This window comes from Mesitornis unicolor, unplaced genomic scaffold, assembly GCF_000695765.1.
Source record: "Mesitornis unicolor isolate BGI_N332 unplaced genomic scaffold, ASM69576v1 scaffold4668, whole genome shotgun sequence".
NCBI lineage: Eukaryota > Metazoa > Chordata > Aves > Mesitornithiformes > Mesitornithidae > Mesitornis > Mesitornis unicolor.
This window is the reverse complement of record NW_010199635.1, coordinates 3,345-19,563: the sequence shown is the minus strand read 5'-3', so window position 1 is coordinate 19,563 and position 16,219 is coordinate 3,345. Positions and strand designations below refer to the sequence as shown.

At 38.0% G+C, this 16,219-nt stretch overlaps 1 protein-coding gene across 1 annotated transcript in view; it reads left to right on the top strand.

Annotated features, from left to right (window-relative positions):
- IREB2 (iron-responsive element binding protein 2) overlaps positions 1 to 13,305 on the top strand; it is a gene marked incomplete at its 5' end in the record, with an annotated part of 22,653 nt that extends 9,348 nt beyond the window's left edge. Inside the window, 16 exons of the mRNA XM_010189497.1 lie at positions 1,229 to 1,412; positions 1,907 to 2,046; positions 2,836 to 3,007; positions 4,312 to 4,412; positions 4,883 to 4,999; positions 6,154 to 6,313; positions 7,166 to 7,301; positions 7,941 to 8,025; positions 8,628 to 8,784; positions 9,070 to 9,194; positions 9,464 to 9,568; positions 9,815 to 9,957; positions 11,133 to 11,280; positions 11,365 to 11,487; positions 12,111 to 12,296; positions 12,894 to 13,305. Of these exons, the coding sequence (XP_010187799.1) occupies positions 1,229 to 1,412; positions 1,907 to 2,046; positions 2,836 to 3,007; positions 4,312 to 4,412; positions 4,883 to 4,999; positions 6,154 to 6,313; positions 7,166 to 7,301; positions 7,941 to 8,025; positions 8,628 to 8,784; positions 9,070 to 9,194; positions 9,464 to 9,568; positions 9,815 to 9,957; positions 11,133 to 11,280; positions 11,365 to 11,487; positions 12,111 to 12,296; positions 12,894 to 13,007 (2,196 nt within the window). The remainder of the gene's footprint in view (positions 1 to 1,228; positions 1,413 to 1,906; positions 2,047 to 2,835; positions 3,008 to 4,311; positions 4,413 to 4,882; positions 5,000 to 6,153; positions 6,314 to 7,165; positions 7,302 to 7,940; positions 8,026 to 8,627; positions 8,785 to 9,069; positions 9,195 to 9,463; positions 9,569 to 9,814; positions 9,958 to 11,132; positions 11,281 to 11,364; positions 11,488 to 12,110; positions 12,297 to 12,893) is intronic.
- Positions 13,306 to 16,219: the final 2,914 nt, after the last annotated feature.

The following is a 16,219-nucleotide window of genomic DNA, read 5'->3' as shown; positions in this document are numbered from 1 at the left end:
CAGCAGGAACTGAATGAAGGGCTTTGATGATTGAGAACATACAGGATCCAAGGGTGTCATGTACCTCTGCTCAACAAACGAGCAAAAGCCACTTGTGTAAATTGCAAATACTGTTTCATTGCATATTGGTTTTGTCTTTTTAGTTATGTTCTAAGAATTTAATGTACCTTTCTGTTGTGGTTTAGGCCCAGTGTGTAATTGAGCACCATGATGCCCCAAAAAGGAGGCTAGTCAGAATAAGGACCAGGAGGGCTTCTCACCACTTAAAGGGTCACGGGCAAAAAACAGACTCATGATAGGGAGAAAAACCATAACAGATTTGTTACCAGCAACATCAGAGTAGAACAATGAGAGATACAACCAGATCTGAAAGTCAAACAAAGCTTTTGTTCCCGGTTTCTTCACCTCCCCCCTTTTGCCCAGGGGTGCAGTGAGGGTTGGGAGTGGGAGTTGCAGTCAGTTTGTGCCATGTTGTCTGGTGCCCCTCTTTCCTCTTCCCGGCCTAGGGGGGGACTCCTCCCAGCCTCTCTCTCTGCTTCCATGTGGCGCCCTTCCCACAGGAGAAGCCCACAAAAGTCCAATCTGGGTCTGCCCACGGTCACAGTTCCCTCACACACGAACTACTCCAGCACACACTGCCTGGAGTCACGGCTTCTTCAGAGTCAGCCACTGCTCATGTGGCTCTGCCCCGACCATTGAACTTCTGCGGGCTGCAGAAACTGACTCTGCGCCGCCTCCTCCCTTCTCTTTCTTCCTTCAACTGACCTTGGTGTTTTTAAAAGTTCTCCTCAGGTCACACTCCTTTCTCCGCTGTAGGTCCCTTCTGATGGTTTTGAAGAGTTCCAGGCTCTCTCTTTCGGGCTGGAGCTGCAGCGAGGCTTAAGCTTTAAGTTGGGATCAGGCCAGCCCAGCAGGGCTGGGGCTGGGGCTGGGGCCATGCCACCCGCACCTGGGGCTCCACTGGTCAGGCCAGTGCAAGAGAGAGAGCGAGCATGCCCTGCACCCCCCTTAAATACATGAATTTGCAGGGGTGCTGATTGGCTTGGCCTTGGTCAGTGGTGGGTCTGACATTGGAGCCGAGGGAGTTTTTTTCAGGTAGCTTCTCACAGGGCTATGTCCATAGCCCTCCCCCCGGGAACAAAAACAAAACCAAAAACCCCTCACGGAAAACCCAATACACTTTCAAAAAATGTAACTTTATTTTTTTCTCGTTTTGGAAAAATTACAGTGGAGTTCAAAGGTTTTCAAGAATATTTCCATAATTCCACCTGAGATTGGAATGGCGCACCAAGTCAATTTGGAATATTTGTCAAGAGTTGTTTTTGACGTTAAAGATTTCCTATATCCAGATAGTGTGGTTGGCACAGATTCTCATACAACCATGGTAAATGGCTTGGGAATCTTGGGCTGGGGTAAGTATGCTAAGAACAACATGATAGCACTCTGTAAGGCATGCTCCAGCATTACTGGAAAGTACTTTCTTTCCACTGGATATTTTTATCTCAGGTGTAACAAACTGTCTTGAATTATTCTTAAGAATGGTTTTTATGTAAAAGTAGCCTTAATTAACACTTCTTGCCATTGAGAAACTGCTTTTTGTGATTTTAAGATAAAACAGCCAAAAACTCTATGTATAGTCAAGTAAGTGCTGTTTGTACCTGCACTATAGAATTCAAGTTTTTTTTCTCTTGTAAAGTTAATTTTCAATACAAAATTTTGTGTAGGTCTAAATTCAGCAGTTGTCTTGATTTTATTTTTCATGTACACATGTTTAACAGAGAACTTCTACATTTCTTGCTGTAGCCTTTAATCTTAATAGGAAAGACTTTACTAATCTTTAGGACCTCAAAATATTTAGTGTTCCTTTCTTAAACTGATGAAAAGTAATCTAATGTTCTCCTTCCAGGTGTTGGGGGGATCGAAACAGAAGCGGTAATGCTGGGGATGCCACTTACTCTCACTTTGCCGGAGGTTGTTGGATGTGAACTGACAGGCACAGCCAGCCCGCTTGCTACATCCATAGATATTGTTCTAAGCATTACAAAGGTAAGGATTTGATGCCTTTTCAAACAGAGCAAAGTTCTACCAGTGGTGTTTGAGAACTGAATTAAATTCTAGGAGTATTTTTCATACACCTGCTAGTGCAGAAAGATACAAATACTCTCTAACCATTCTTATTTAGTAGTCCTCTAAAATAGTGTGGGTTGTTTCTTTTTATTTTCCCTCTATAGTGCTTTATTTACAGGCTCTATTTCACTAATTTTTTTAAAGAAATAAATGTGTAGGGTTGTGGGCAGGGGAGAGAAGTCTTCTATTTTTTTCTGCTGATAGCTTGTAGACTTCTTCTCTAGCTCAGAAACTTTTTCTGCATACACTTCTTGGTTTAAACTATTCCTGCAAGACACAAGGCTGATCTATGGCTACAAGCCTGGTGTAACTCAAAAATATGTTTTCTGAAGAAGTAGTTTTGCCAGGGTGGCATTAACTGTCACTGTTGTAGTGGGTGAAGAGCTAGTGTCAGAGCACTGGAGAGCTGCAATTGCTTTGAAAAAATACAGCCTTCCTTTTGGCATAATGCTTTAGGAAGCATGTATTTGTTCTCAACTAGGAAATCTGAAGAACTCAATTGCAAGTGGTGTGTTTTATTATGTCAGCTTCCAGTGTGGATTTTTAGAACCCAGCATGTTAATGGGGCTTGGGTTTTCCTTGTGAATGTAGGCCTTAGGGTTTCAGCTTTTTAAAATATTCACAACTTGCTAATTGTGAATCATTGCAAGAAATATTGCTTGCATTGTAAATCTTCACATAACAAATATTGTGTGTTCTTTTAAACAGCATCTGAAGCAAGTTGATGTCACTGGAAAATTTGTTGAGTTTTTTGGGAGTGGCGTTTCCCAGCTGTCTGTAGCAGACCGAACCACAATAGCAAATATGTGCCCTGAATATGGTGCTATTCTGAGCTTTTTCCCTGTTGATAATGTGACATTGAAGCACTTAAAGCATACAGGTAAGGATTAAATTAAAATAGTGATTCACTGTAATAATGTTTTTAGATATGTGGGAATATATCTCTTAAAATTCCATAGTTGTAAAGTTCTGCGGAGTTCTGACGTGGAGTTAACATAGAATTCTGCTATACGGTAACAGGCTGTCATGGGATGTATCTGGCTACAACTGGTATCCGGTAGAATCTTGGGCATCTGCGTAATACCTGTCACAGAAATTCTACCATACATAAATACTGTTGGCTAGTTTTGTGGGACACTTAGTATGTGACGCTCAGATCCGAGTTATTTACCTGCTTTATTGGCACAGATGTCTTCTTGTGGCCTATTTTGTCTTCCTGTAGCCCATGTGTTTAAGTGAGGCTGTAGTTTGTGTATGTACAACACTGGCATGTGGATAGCTGACTTGCCCTTGAGTTTTGTGTCCAATCTGGTTCATTTGTCTAGTACCTGATTTACTAAAGTCATGTTATTTTTCAGCATGCAGAGTCCTTGCTTTTTGAAAGCGTATGTAAACCTCTAAAAGAAAAGTATTAAGAAAATTCTCACTTATATTTTGAAAAGTGTATGGAATGTAAGTCTTCTCAGTATCAAATGAATCCCTTAACCACCTATAGTTTCCTTACAGAATCAAATTCTAAAATGATTACCAGAAATAAGTTAAATCATTGTGATTTGTTTTGTGGTTTTCTTCCATTGAAGAGCACTATTTCAGTGACATTTCATGCTAAGCTAGAAGGATGATCGTTCCTTATCAAGCTACTGCAAACAGAGAAAGCCACAGGGTAACAGATATCAAGAAAAACCTCATTTACATTAGTAAGCCTTTCTGACACTGAAATCTGTCACTTTTGAGTTAAACATTTTTAATTTAATACCAAACATGTTTTGTCTGGTTGGTGCAGAGCAAATGAAATATTTTCTAACAGTAGCCAATAATACTGACTATTCTCAACTAAGCACATGATCTATGTTAAACAAGTAAATCTTAATAGAGAAAAGCTTTATGAACTTCAGGGACAAATCTGTAAATTTAATTCAAGTTACAGCTGCTAGAGTTGGAACAGCTTATTTTCATCTTTGAAATAAAGAGGGAGGTTAAGCTAATTAAAGGGGGTGGAAAAAAGCAACATTAATGTATAATTCCTGGAGGCTGGATTATAGAAGTGGTGTACCTTGGGAAAGAAGTTGGATGTTCAAGGATAAATCTGATACGCTTGCAACAGTCTTAATTTCTGAGAATTGTATGTTTTGTTTTATTTATTTTTAATGTGACTTTTCTCATGTTTGAAATAACCTTCCTAAGGTTTTGACAAGGCCAAGCTTGAGGTCATAGAAGCGTATCTTAAAGCTGTGAAGTTATTTAGAAATGATGAGACTTCTTCCAGGGAACCTGAGTATTCCCAGGTACGCTTGAAAGGACTTGTTTTTGTATGTTTGATTCTCAAGTACTGCTGACTTAATAATTTTCTCTACCACTGTGATTTTCATTGCCTTAATAGAAGTTGAATTTATTCACTCATAATTTTGAGAAGCAGAGTATTTTTACAAAATATACAGGGGGTGGGGGAAAGAAGGCGAGTACAATAATGTCCATGCCAATACAGATACTGAATTCTTACTGCTCCTGAGTGATCAGGTCAGTCTTACAGATGGTGGATAAGTTAGGGATAATGTTAAAATGCTTTGAGTAGGATGAATAGTCTTTTACAACGAGCAGTCTTGAAAATGGAATCCCAGAGTTTTAATGTCTCAGAACATTCCACTTTTAAACAAAAGGTCCTGGATGTCTCAAGAGCATATTCAGTGCAATGTTGGGCTGGAATTGACAATACGTGCTTTTTTTTTTGTCTTGCTTGTTTTGGGATTTTTTTTAGGTAGTGCAAATTAGTCTAAGTTCTATAATTCCATACGTCAGTGGCCCCAAGAGGTCCCAAGATAGAGTGGCTGTTAATAACATGAAGAGTGACTTCCAAGCTTGCTTGAATGAAAAGGTTTGTACAACTGATGTACCTGTCAAAAGGTACTTCCTATAATCTGCATGAAGAAATGTTACTTATTCTTTGCATACCTGTTGAGCCCTTTCTATTGCTACATAGACAGCTTATCCAATTATACCTTTTTCTTACTTGGTAAGTGTCCCAGGGAGAGTGGCTAGTAAATCATAGGTGTGTTTGTCAGGAACATGAACTTCAAAAATCCTTAATGTCACAGTTTAGATTGCTAGGGAGGAAAATCTTGAAGTTAAGTAATACATACATAAGCTTAGGAAACATTTTCTCATTTTCAGAGCTTTTAAACAACTGTAATGTACTTAATTTCCAAAACAATTACTATAAGAAAAGAAAACTCATCATATCTTAAAGGAGATGTGGAAAGACTTCCAAGACTTGTAGCTAATCAGCATTCTCGGTTCTTAACTTAGTAAGCTTAACTTGACTTAAAAGAGGAAATATTTTACTCTGAAGGTGATATTTATGGTTAGGAATATGTGTAGGTGGCTAAGAATGCAGCTAATAAAGGACTGCGTTTTTATTTTTAAGTTGAAGATTGGCAGTATTAGAAATGTACACACTTAAACACTCTTAAAAATTCTTTCTGTAGATTTTAGCATTTCTGGCTTGTAATGAGGTGTAGGATATAGAATGATGAGTAGTGTTGGAGAGAGGAATCATAACTGATCATGGATCAGAATGGTTGAAGTCGAAAGGGACCTCTGGGAAATGACTGAGTGCTGCACAGCTGGAAGGGGTGAAATGTTAATGGACCTGGTCTGTGCTTAGTTATCATCCTCTTTTGATTTAAGTCTTGGCTATGTTTCTAATTAAGAAACATGTACTGTATAGAGTTGCACACATAGATGTAAGGGATTGTTCTTTGATGTGTAACAGGAAATGTGTGGAACCAACCATGCTTTTTGACTGGCATTTGTTCACACTTGTTGCAAAGTTAAAGCAATTATGAAGAAAGGAGGATGAGACCACTGTAGATTACAGAGAGAGGCATGAACTGAGGACTGCTTTTAAAATCAGTTCAAGAGCTCCTAACGGGACAGCAGAGTATTTTAAAATGAGGGTTCAGTTGGTCTTGCTGTAATGCCATACTTTCTGTACTATAATAACTGCTAACATGTGTTTCTGTCATCTAGTCTGGTGTTAAAGGGTTTCAGATTGCAGTTGAGAAACAGAATGACATTGTACCTGTTCAGTATGAAGGAAATGAATACAAGCTATCTCACGGCTGCATTGTTATTGCTGCAGTAATCAGCTGTACAAATAATTGTAATCCATCTGTCATGCTTGCTGCAGGTATGTTGTGACAACTAACTTGATCTTAATGGTGTTCTCATGTTTAGGCAGCCTTTACCTTCACTTTTTTAGGTTCTTTGTAATGACTTGACCTAAAGGTTTGAAACTAAACTTTTAGCCTTAAACTTCTTGTGTATCCTGGAGGTTATATAATGTCAGTTACTTTTCAATAATACAATCCTGAAATTTGTGTCATAAAGCAGTCTTAATGATAGTAATGACAATATATTTTTATCTGGCAGTATTTCAACAGGTAACCAGTTTTAGGGCTCTTTCCAGATGGATGCATGTATCTGCACAATTGATGGAGGAGGTGGGCTTTAGCTTTGCCTCCACCCTGGATTATGGTGGCTTGGACTATTGTTAGCCACTGAGTCTGGAAATAAAATCCATGTTGCTGAAAAATTGCTCTGTGCTTTAGCCACTAGTTAAGGAGTTTGTGCCCTACCTTCACAAACTGCATACAATTTTCCTAGAATAACTAATCCTCTGTCAGACCTTGCTTGCTGCTTTTGAGGTCCTCTGTGGCCAAGGCAAGCTTCCCTTTGAGGCTATGTGGCCTGTATCAGAGGAAGAATAAATGGATTTGCACTGCCAGCTAGAACAGTCAAAGAGATTTTTCTCCTAGATCCCCATTTTCTTTTCTATATTGTAAGAATGGGAACAAAAACCTGAATGGTATTGTTATGGGTTAAGAAACTTTATTCAGGCAAGTATTACTTTAAGAATTTAATAAACTGAAGGTCTACTCGTCCTCTTTTTTATGCATAATTGAACTAAAGTAGCATCATTTAGATGTTCTTTTAAGGGATCTACAAAACATAAGCTGTTCCTTTTGCCTTTTTTTGGTAGGTCTGCTGGCCAAAAAAGCTGTTGAAGCTGGCCTAGTGGTTAAGCCCTATATAAGAACAAGTTTATCACCAGGCAGTGGAATGGTTACACATTATCTCAGTTCGAGTGGAGTATTACCTTACCTCAGCAAGCTTGGGTAAGTTGTGACTCCTACTTCAGTTTTTGCTTTAGAAAAACAGTACACCTGGGGTTTATACATTGTCATTTTAACTGCTTGCTGTCTTGTGTATTACTCCATTTTATTCCCACCTTATTTATTATGTGTAGATCTCTTCATCTGAGCTCCATGTTTTCAGTAGTGATCTATTTAATTGTAAGTGTCTTACAAGACAGGATGCATTTGTTTATACATTTTTAGAAGTGGAAGCTGGATGTAAATTTGTCAGGAAACACTGTATTAGTCTTTCCTTAACATTGTAGCTGTCATGGGTTGTTTAGCATGGTTTTGGTTGCTCTGCAGCGATAACAATAAGATTGTTCATAATTCTGTAACAGTGCTCAGCTATGTTCTGTCAGGAATGTTACTGACTGTGTGCTTTTACTTATGGAACAACTTCTAGAGATACTTGGACTTACCTTGATTGTTTACAAAAATGTCACCTTGTATCTTCCTGCTTGCATCAGTGACTTGTAGTGTCTGCTGTTCACTTCTTAGTCTAATTGTCAAGGGAAAAAAAAATCTTCTTAGTGATTGCTAATAAAAGAAAAAGCTGTTTTGCTAACAAATTGCTTGTAATCATTTAATGTGCCTCTTGATTGTTTTTTACCAATGTAGGTTTGAGGTTGTCGGTTATGGGTGTTCAACCTGTGTTGGAAACACTGCCCCCTTGCCAGAAGCCATCAGGAATGCAATAAAACAGGTAAAGCTTGAAGGCTTGTTGAATTTTAAACAAAAAATATCGTCCAGTTAAGCAATCAAGAAACAAAGTAATCCAAGCAAAATATACTTTGTTGGTTTGGACTTTGCATGGCATTTTTGCACATCTGCATGTTAGAGGAAGACCATGGTAACTCATTGCTATGTAAAATAAACATAATAAATAGTGTTTGTGGCACACAGATATAAACACATAAGAACTAATCTTATGGAGGATGCCATGTGTCGATTTTTGTATCATAAACAGGAGGATTTTAAAGAGCTATATGCTAGACTAATTTTGAACAGCAGTGTCTAAACAGCTGCAGCATTTTTCTCTTGTGAAGCAGGAGAAAAATATAAGCAATAAAAGGCAGGAGAGGAGTTCACTGAAGTGACTGAAGAACCCATCATAGGGTCAAGAGCAAAAAGGAGAAGAAGGAAGAAGGGTAGCAGGAAGGAACAAAATGCCTTTAAGTTGAAGTGTTAGAATAAAAATTTAGAGTGGAATGCTGAAAGCAAAATCTGACTTAATCAACAAAAAATAGCATAAGCTGTTGAAGTATCACAAAGTCCTAGAAAAATACTTACTGCTCTGCCTTTCAGGGTGATATAATTGCCTGTGGAGTATTGTCTGGAACAAAGAACTTTGAAGGACGTCTCTGTGACTGTGTCCGTGCCAACTACCTTGCTTCTCCACCACTAGTAGTTGCTTATGCTATTGCAGGCACTGTTAGAATAGACTTTGAAACGGAGCCTTTGGGTAAGTATTTCCTTACATCTTAACATTTCTGCGTCTAATGCATCAATAGAAGAGGCTTCTTCACATGCATTTTAGTGTACAAACCCAGTATGTTTGAACAGAAAGCACAGTCATCTTTAGTGTTGCTCATAGCTAAAGCAAAGCATCCACTTATCTGATGAAATTCTTTGCATATTTGGTACCATCTCTGAAGATACGAATATATACATACTTATATTCTAATATAAATACAAACTCTGATATCATATTCTTAAAAGTTACTATTCTGTTTAAAATCTTACACAGGCACTGGCTTTAATGGCAAAAGTATTTACTTACGAGATATTTGGCCTACCCGAAGAGAACTTCACACAGTGGAGGAAGAGTGCGTGATATCATCCATGTTTAAAGAATTGAAAGAAAAAATGGAGGTAAGAAGGGTCTTTCGTTCTGTGTAACTTAGATTGCATTTTATTGTAGCTTTATAATACCTTACAGTTGAACATGATGGGTTTGTCAGTTATTACTGTAGAGGAGGATTTAACTGAGATGGATACTTGTATTTAATAGTGAGTCTTAAGTAACATCCAATGAGGTAATTTGTAGTATATAGTAGAAATGAAAAAGAAATTAAAAGTAAATCTTTGATTTCAGAATGTAAGAAGGTCACAAATTTTTTTTTTTTTAATTTTTTTTGTAGAAAGGAAATAAAAGATGGAATTTACTAGAAGCACCTGAGTCAACTTTATTTCCCTGGGATTTAAAATCGACTTATATCAGATGTCCTTCCTTTTTTGATAACCTTGTAAGTACATTGGATCTATCGACCAGATCATATGCATTACATTTAAGTGAAGGAATAGCTATTCCAGTAAAGCTTTGATATTTAAATTTGATTATCACTAACATTTCTCAATCTTCTAAATACTATTTGTATCTCTGGAATGAGTGGAGCCTGCATATATTGCAGATATGTTTTGTGTCTCTAAGGATCTTGGAAGAAAAATGTCTCTTTCTTCTTGTTTCCCCCTCCCCATCCCTTGCCTTTTAGGCCAAAGAACCAGTTTCACCACAACCAATTGAAAATGCCCATGTCTTGCTCTATTTGGGAGATTCTGTAACTACAGATCACATATCCCCTGCTGGAAGCATTGCAAGGAGTAGTGCTGCTGCTAAGTATCTGACCAACAAAGGGTAAGGACTTTTCAAATTCAACAGCTCTAGTTATATCAGAGGATTGCTTCACATGTCAAATAATTGATCAGCACTGTTGCCTTCCTTCATAAATGCCTGTCTGCAAAAAGTGGATGTTATAGATGGAAAAGCAAAATAGTAACTGTTACTGCTGTGTTTAAGTAATCAGTTGTCTTGCAACCCCAGTAATCACCTTTCTCGAGGTCTGTTCTTGAGGCCAATGACCATAACAGTGACTAACCTCACATTAACAAAAGATCAGTCACCTGATTTGTAAATTAGTCAATTATTTTTGCTTTGTCATGCATTTGGCAGCAGACTACTATTGTGACAGCTATGAGAACAACTTCGTTAGGAGTATGTCTCAGCATATGTTTGTTGTAACAATCAGATGCACAGAACAGATCAGAAGTTCTAGAAACATACATAGTTTAAAAAAACAAAGCCAAATTCTATAAACTAATGTCTGGTGCTCTACCTTACTTCTGCATCAGTGGGCAGGCTACAGCAGTAGTGGGTGCCTTTCACCTCTGCTGAAATTCTGAAAAGACACAGAACATAATTAGATGCTGAGCTTATTCAGTGTCACACGTCTGCTGCATATTTTGGAAATTACATTATTGCATTGCATTGTGAAGGTGTATTGTTACTACGGTATCTGTGAAGCATGACGAAGAAACAGCCTGTGGTGCAGACTCTTCTTTCTAACTATTGCATTCAATCTGAATGAGTAGTAGTATGAGAGAATTAATGGGCCTTTAATCCCAGGGTCATAGCTTGATCTTTGAATAAAGCTCTCATTTTGGTGCAACACTCGTTAATAAATATGCTGGCAGAGGTAAGAGGTAAACAGGCTTGTTTCCTATGAGACAACTATTGAGCTAGAACGGTCTGCCTACAGGTCTTCTGTAAGTACCACACTGCTCATAGCACTTCATTATAAAGTTATAAAAAAAGAATTTAAAATTGCTACTTTCCTCATGAATAATCTGGCAATGACTTGCACATTTTGTTCATTATTTATAATAATTACATTTGTTGGATGAATAGTTCCTTACATCTTTCACTGAAAACTTAGAGATGCTGCAGTAATTATGATAAAGATCATAATGTCATTTTAAACAAAATAATATTTAAAATAACTGATTCCTTTTAAAGTATTTATTTTATTCTAGACTCACACCTCGTGAATTCAACTCTTATGGAGCTCGAAGAGGTAATGATGCTGTAATGACAAGAGGTACCTTTGCAAATATCAAGCTTCTGAACAAGTTCATAGGAAAACCAGCTCCTAGAACAATTCACTTCCCATCAGGACATACGGTAAAAATATACTTGTTTGTATAGCTACTCTGAAACTGTGTTGAGGATATAGAACTCACTCAACTTCATTTTGTTATTCCACAGCTAGATGTGTTTGAAGCAGCAGAGTTGTACCAGAAGGAAGGCATCCCTGTAATTATTCTGGCAGGAAAGAAGTATGGACTGGGTAGCTCAAGAGACTGGGCTGCAAAAGGGCCTTTTTTACTGGTACTACTCATTTGTTTGCTTTGGGGGTGTGGCTTTGTTTTTTCCTGGAAATACCTAAAACCACATTGTTTAGGTTTGGGCATGAGTGTGTTTAGAAACTGTCCTCAGTCTTGGATATAGTAGCACATTTTGTTTTTAAAAACTTCTTAATTTCTTAGCTAGAATCTTCATAGAGACTGCACTAGTCAGGATATGTCCTTAGGAAATTCAGACTTAACATGCCATCTTAGGCCACAGACTTTATGATAAATCAGATATTTATCTAGTGCTGAGCTCTGTTGGGTCTCTCTGGGGTATTAAGTATCTAGATGTTGGAGACTAATTTCCACTAATATTCATAATATATTCTGAGTCAGCTGTTCATAGGGAGTAACTGCATTTGGTCTGGGATTTTCTGCCTGTTAAGTACAGCACAGTCACTGTCTGTTCTAAAACTCCGTTTCACGCTGTATGGGCCTACTTTGGCTTATTTGCTTCCATCTGGCTGTTGAGCTAAAAGATGTCACCTACTTGCAGGGCTTACACAAAGCACTCTTCAGTTGGATATGTGTTTGAAGCTTACTTTTCCTTTTCATTTCTACTGGCTACTGTACTGAAATACAAAATTAAATGTATTTTTGCAGGGTGTTAAAGCTGTCCTAGCTGAAAGCTATGAAAAGGTTCATAAAAGTCAATTGATTGGAATTGGCATAGCTCCACTTCAGTTTCTTCCTGGGGAAAATCCAAGTACTTTGGGTCTCACTGGCAAAGAGCAGTTTTCTATATTCTTCCCTCCAGAGCTGTCACTTGGAATGACTTTGGATATTAAGGTATTTGTGCAATGTCTTTTTAATTTCTTTGTTGAGTGTTCTGTTGACTGAAAGCACAGAAAGAAGAGTTAGTCCTGATGATTGAAAGCGAGAGAAAATAAAACTTAATTCTCTTTGAAAGTAAGCTTCCAGTCTTGCCTGAAGCATGTACATGCATGTCCTTTCTATGCAGTTTATTATGCAGCCTGAAATTCCTGACTGCTCTTTTGGGCATTGTTTCCCCTTCGATGTATTAGGGTAGAATTGAGTCTCATCTCATTCAGGCTCTTTTAAAGACAAGGACGCAACTGTTTGAGAGAGGCTTCAGTTTTCCACGCTGTGTGAAGGAACCATACACCCATAACGTAATTTGTGCCATCTTAGGGCTATGGCTTTTTCTTTGTTAGCAATAAGTACATAGCATGCTCCCAGGTGGATTTAAACTGTGCAGTAACGTAAGCCTTCGTTCTGTTCCCAGCAGTATCTTGGTTCTGCAGTGGCAGATAAGCAGGCTGAATTTGCCTGTGTTAAACAAAACTTGAGGTTAGACTGTAAACTGAGAATAAGCAAGGGGAAGTAAAATCAAAACTCTTAATTGGTCTCTCTTTTGTTTTGAAGACAAGCACTGGAAAAGTGTTCAGCGTGATCGCCTTGTTTGAAAACGACATGGAGATAACTTTATACAAATACGGTGGAAGTCTAAACTTTGTGGCTCGAAGATTTTTAGAGTAGCTACTGACTTGATGGGTACCTTGCATAACTGGTAACTCTGAAAATGCCTTGTGTGAACCCAGGAATCTGTACTGTGGAACTGCAACCAGTCCTAGTGTGCTCAAAGTTACTTCGTCCATGGATGTAAAAGATTGTGAATCATTGTAACTGCAACAAGATCCTTCCTGATTTTAAATAATATTCTAATGGTGCTATTAAACATTGCTAAAATCAACATGTGTGTTGTGGCAGAGAGCTGTAAGTATGGAGGGGATGTTTTATCAGACCATTTTGTAAATAAACTATGCGAAATCCGAAACTGATTGTGCTGAAGATTATTATGTAAGAAAATTTTCTGCAGTTGTTTCCACTCGGTTTTTGCACTTGTAAATCTGTGTGCTGCTGTTTGTTCGTTTAAGGGTAGCTCGTGATACGGAATGTTAAAGGCCAGACAGGTTTGGGGTTGTTTTTTCTCAATCCAGAGCTTAAACCAAGATACTCATTTTTCAATTGCTTGCTTTTTAGATTATGGGCTGAACAAAAAGCAGTCCACATGAGGCCCATGGTATCCTGTATCACACATCATTACTTCCTTAGCTTTATTATGGGATTATATTTCATCTGAATCCAGATTTAAAACTGCTCACACGATTAAATGTTATGTGCTTAGAACTATGGGAAACATCTCCACATTTGAAAAAAATGCAGGTTAAGTGTAGCACCCCAGCTTTTTGGCAAGCTGCAGTATCCTTCAATTGAAGTTTGTCATTTGTACTTCAAGGGATGCTGTTGTCATTTGTGACATCAGTTTTTACTGTACTGTCTGCGATATCATTAGACAAAGTACCTCCTTTCAGTATTTTAACCCTAAAAATATTTAAAAACATTTATTAGGACTGTTTTCTCTGCTTTAAATACAACCTGTGTCTAATAAGTTATGCTTGCTTGTCAAATGTTAAGTAGTTGAGGTAGCCATACTCCCTTTTAGTGCTTTCTAATATGCTGTTAGTTTTACAGCTCTTCCAAACAAGCATCAGATTTCCCCGCTGAAGATCCCAGAATACTGAACAAATCTGGCGTTTATGCCACTGCGTCTTCGGTAAATTTAATTGTCAGACTTTGGTAGTAAAAACCCAGTTCTGTATTTAATATTAATGGAAGATGCACACTTTCTGCAGAAGTGCTTGTTTTACCACTTAACCAAGCATGGATAGCTTCTGATCTGTGCAAGTGAGTCTTCAGCTTCAGGATGTTAATTCTCTGCTCCTGCGTCTTGAAAAGCTTCATAATATCGCTTATGGTTTATGTAGAGATTAATTTCTTTTGGAGATCAAAACTGTAATAACTTGCCTACAAACTTTTGAGATTTTGCATTGAGCTTTTTTTTTTGCTCTTGATAAACATTGTCTTAAATATAAAAACTTTCAAGAAGACCATATGAACTTTACTATGTGTGCTTTCCGTTTATAACCAGACACTAAGCTAGGTGACTTGCTAACTAAAAGATGGAGTGTTCAAATCTTTACAAGTGTGTTTCTGACAGTCCTTTTAAAAACACAAAATCAAACTGACATAGCATAACAATGTATAGGTTTTTGACAGTACAGATGCCAAATTAATTTGACTTCACTGGCATAACTTTGATACACCTTTATTATTTTATTGGACCAAGTTCCCTAAAGTTTGAAATTCTGTATAATCTGGCTTTATATTTCAGTAATTTTGCTGTGATTGGTTTTTAGTCAAGATAAAAACCATTCCAGTGACTCTACCACTGATATCGCTGATAAATCAATGGCTTTTTGAATACTACATTCAACTGAATGCTTTTGCTTTTCTATTCTGTGGTACAGGAACTTCTTTGAATTTTATCTGGTTACTGAGCAAATCTTGTACAACAGCTTCTAATACCTTTTTGTGGCTCAGAGGTGTGTTCTTGATTTAGTTCAAGAGAATGCATGTTCATTACCGAGGAGCAAATATTAACGTAGCACTGGTGCATAATGACACCTTGTGCGGATGATCGACACAAACACAACTACAAGCCTGTTTAAACCTTGTATAACTGCTCATGCTTGAACAGAGCACAGCCTCCCACCCTCTCTAGTGCAGTACCGCACTCATTGCTTGAGAAGGAGACAGTGATCCAAGCTGTGTCAAGGTAAACCAGTATCATGTAGTTAAGTGCAATTCAAGAGATGTGACTTACCCACAAGTTGTCACCAATAACGCTAGTTATTTCCTTTAAGAAACATCATGACTTTTATTACCGTAGCAACTACTTTAATCCTGCTCTGCTCCTATGTCTACAATGAAAGAGCTTTTGAGCTGTGCTTTGACACAGTTACCGGTCAACTCTCAGCTCCTGCTGTTGTTGCAGTGGGTCCACTCTCAAGTATGCTGAAGCCAATTGCTTCTTTGAGTTGTGCAGACCACCTCCTGCTCTAAAGTAGGAAGTGTAGTAGGTGCTGCAAGGAACAGCACTGGCTATGTACCCACCTTCCTCTCACGTGGTAGCAAATTACCAGCGAAGGTAATGTTTGCTTGATTATCCATGGTACCGTCCCTTTCCCTTCTCCCTCACACAGCAGTGAATGTCATGAAGTGCAGTTAAGCAGCCCAGCAGCCAAGGAAAGGCGTTTAATTTCAGATACGCTGTTCCTATGAGCTTTAGATGGGCAAGAGTGGTGTCTGTTCTCTGGCAGTGGTGGGATACGGCACAGTCAGAGGATTGCTGTGATCACACAAAACACTGTTTAATTAGACCTCTTCCTAGTATCTTAAAGCATAGGAGGAAATGTACCTTTTTGAAGAAGTGACATGGTTTGTTAGATATATTTAACCTAGAATTCTCTCTCCGGTTTGATTAGGAGAAGAACCTGTTCCAGTTTTTCTAAATGTTTTCTTTCCTTTCACCCCTCTTTCTCCTTCCCCCTCCCAAACTACAAAGTTTTGGGATAGTGTTGATGTGTATACATTTTACACCTAAGTATAAGGACATGAAACTGTGTATATTAATCATATTTAAGCAACTCCAAATAAATGTCTGCTGTTTAAAGCCAACAGAACAGTGTGAGTTTTAAGATATATCTATACAGTACTTACTGAACTTAAGTTCAAACAAAATAGGATTAAAGTGAAGTATGGAAAATATTTGGCAGAGCTTTGCTTCTGAATCTTCACTTTCCTAGGCCTGTGTGCTGGTTTTTAGCTGGGATGGAGTTAAGTTTCTT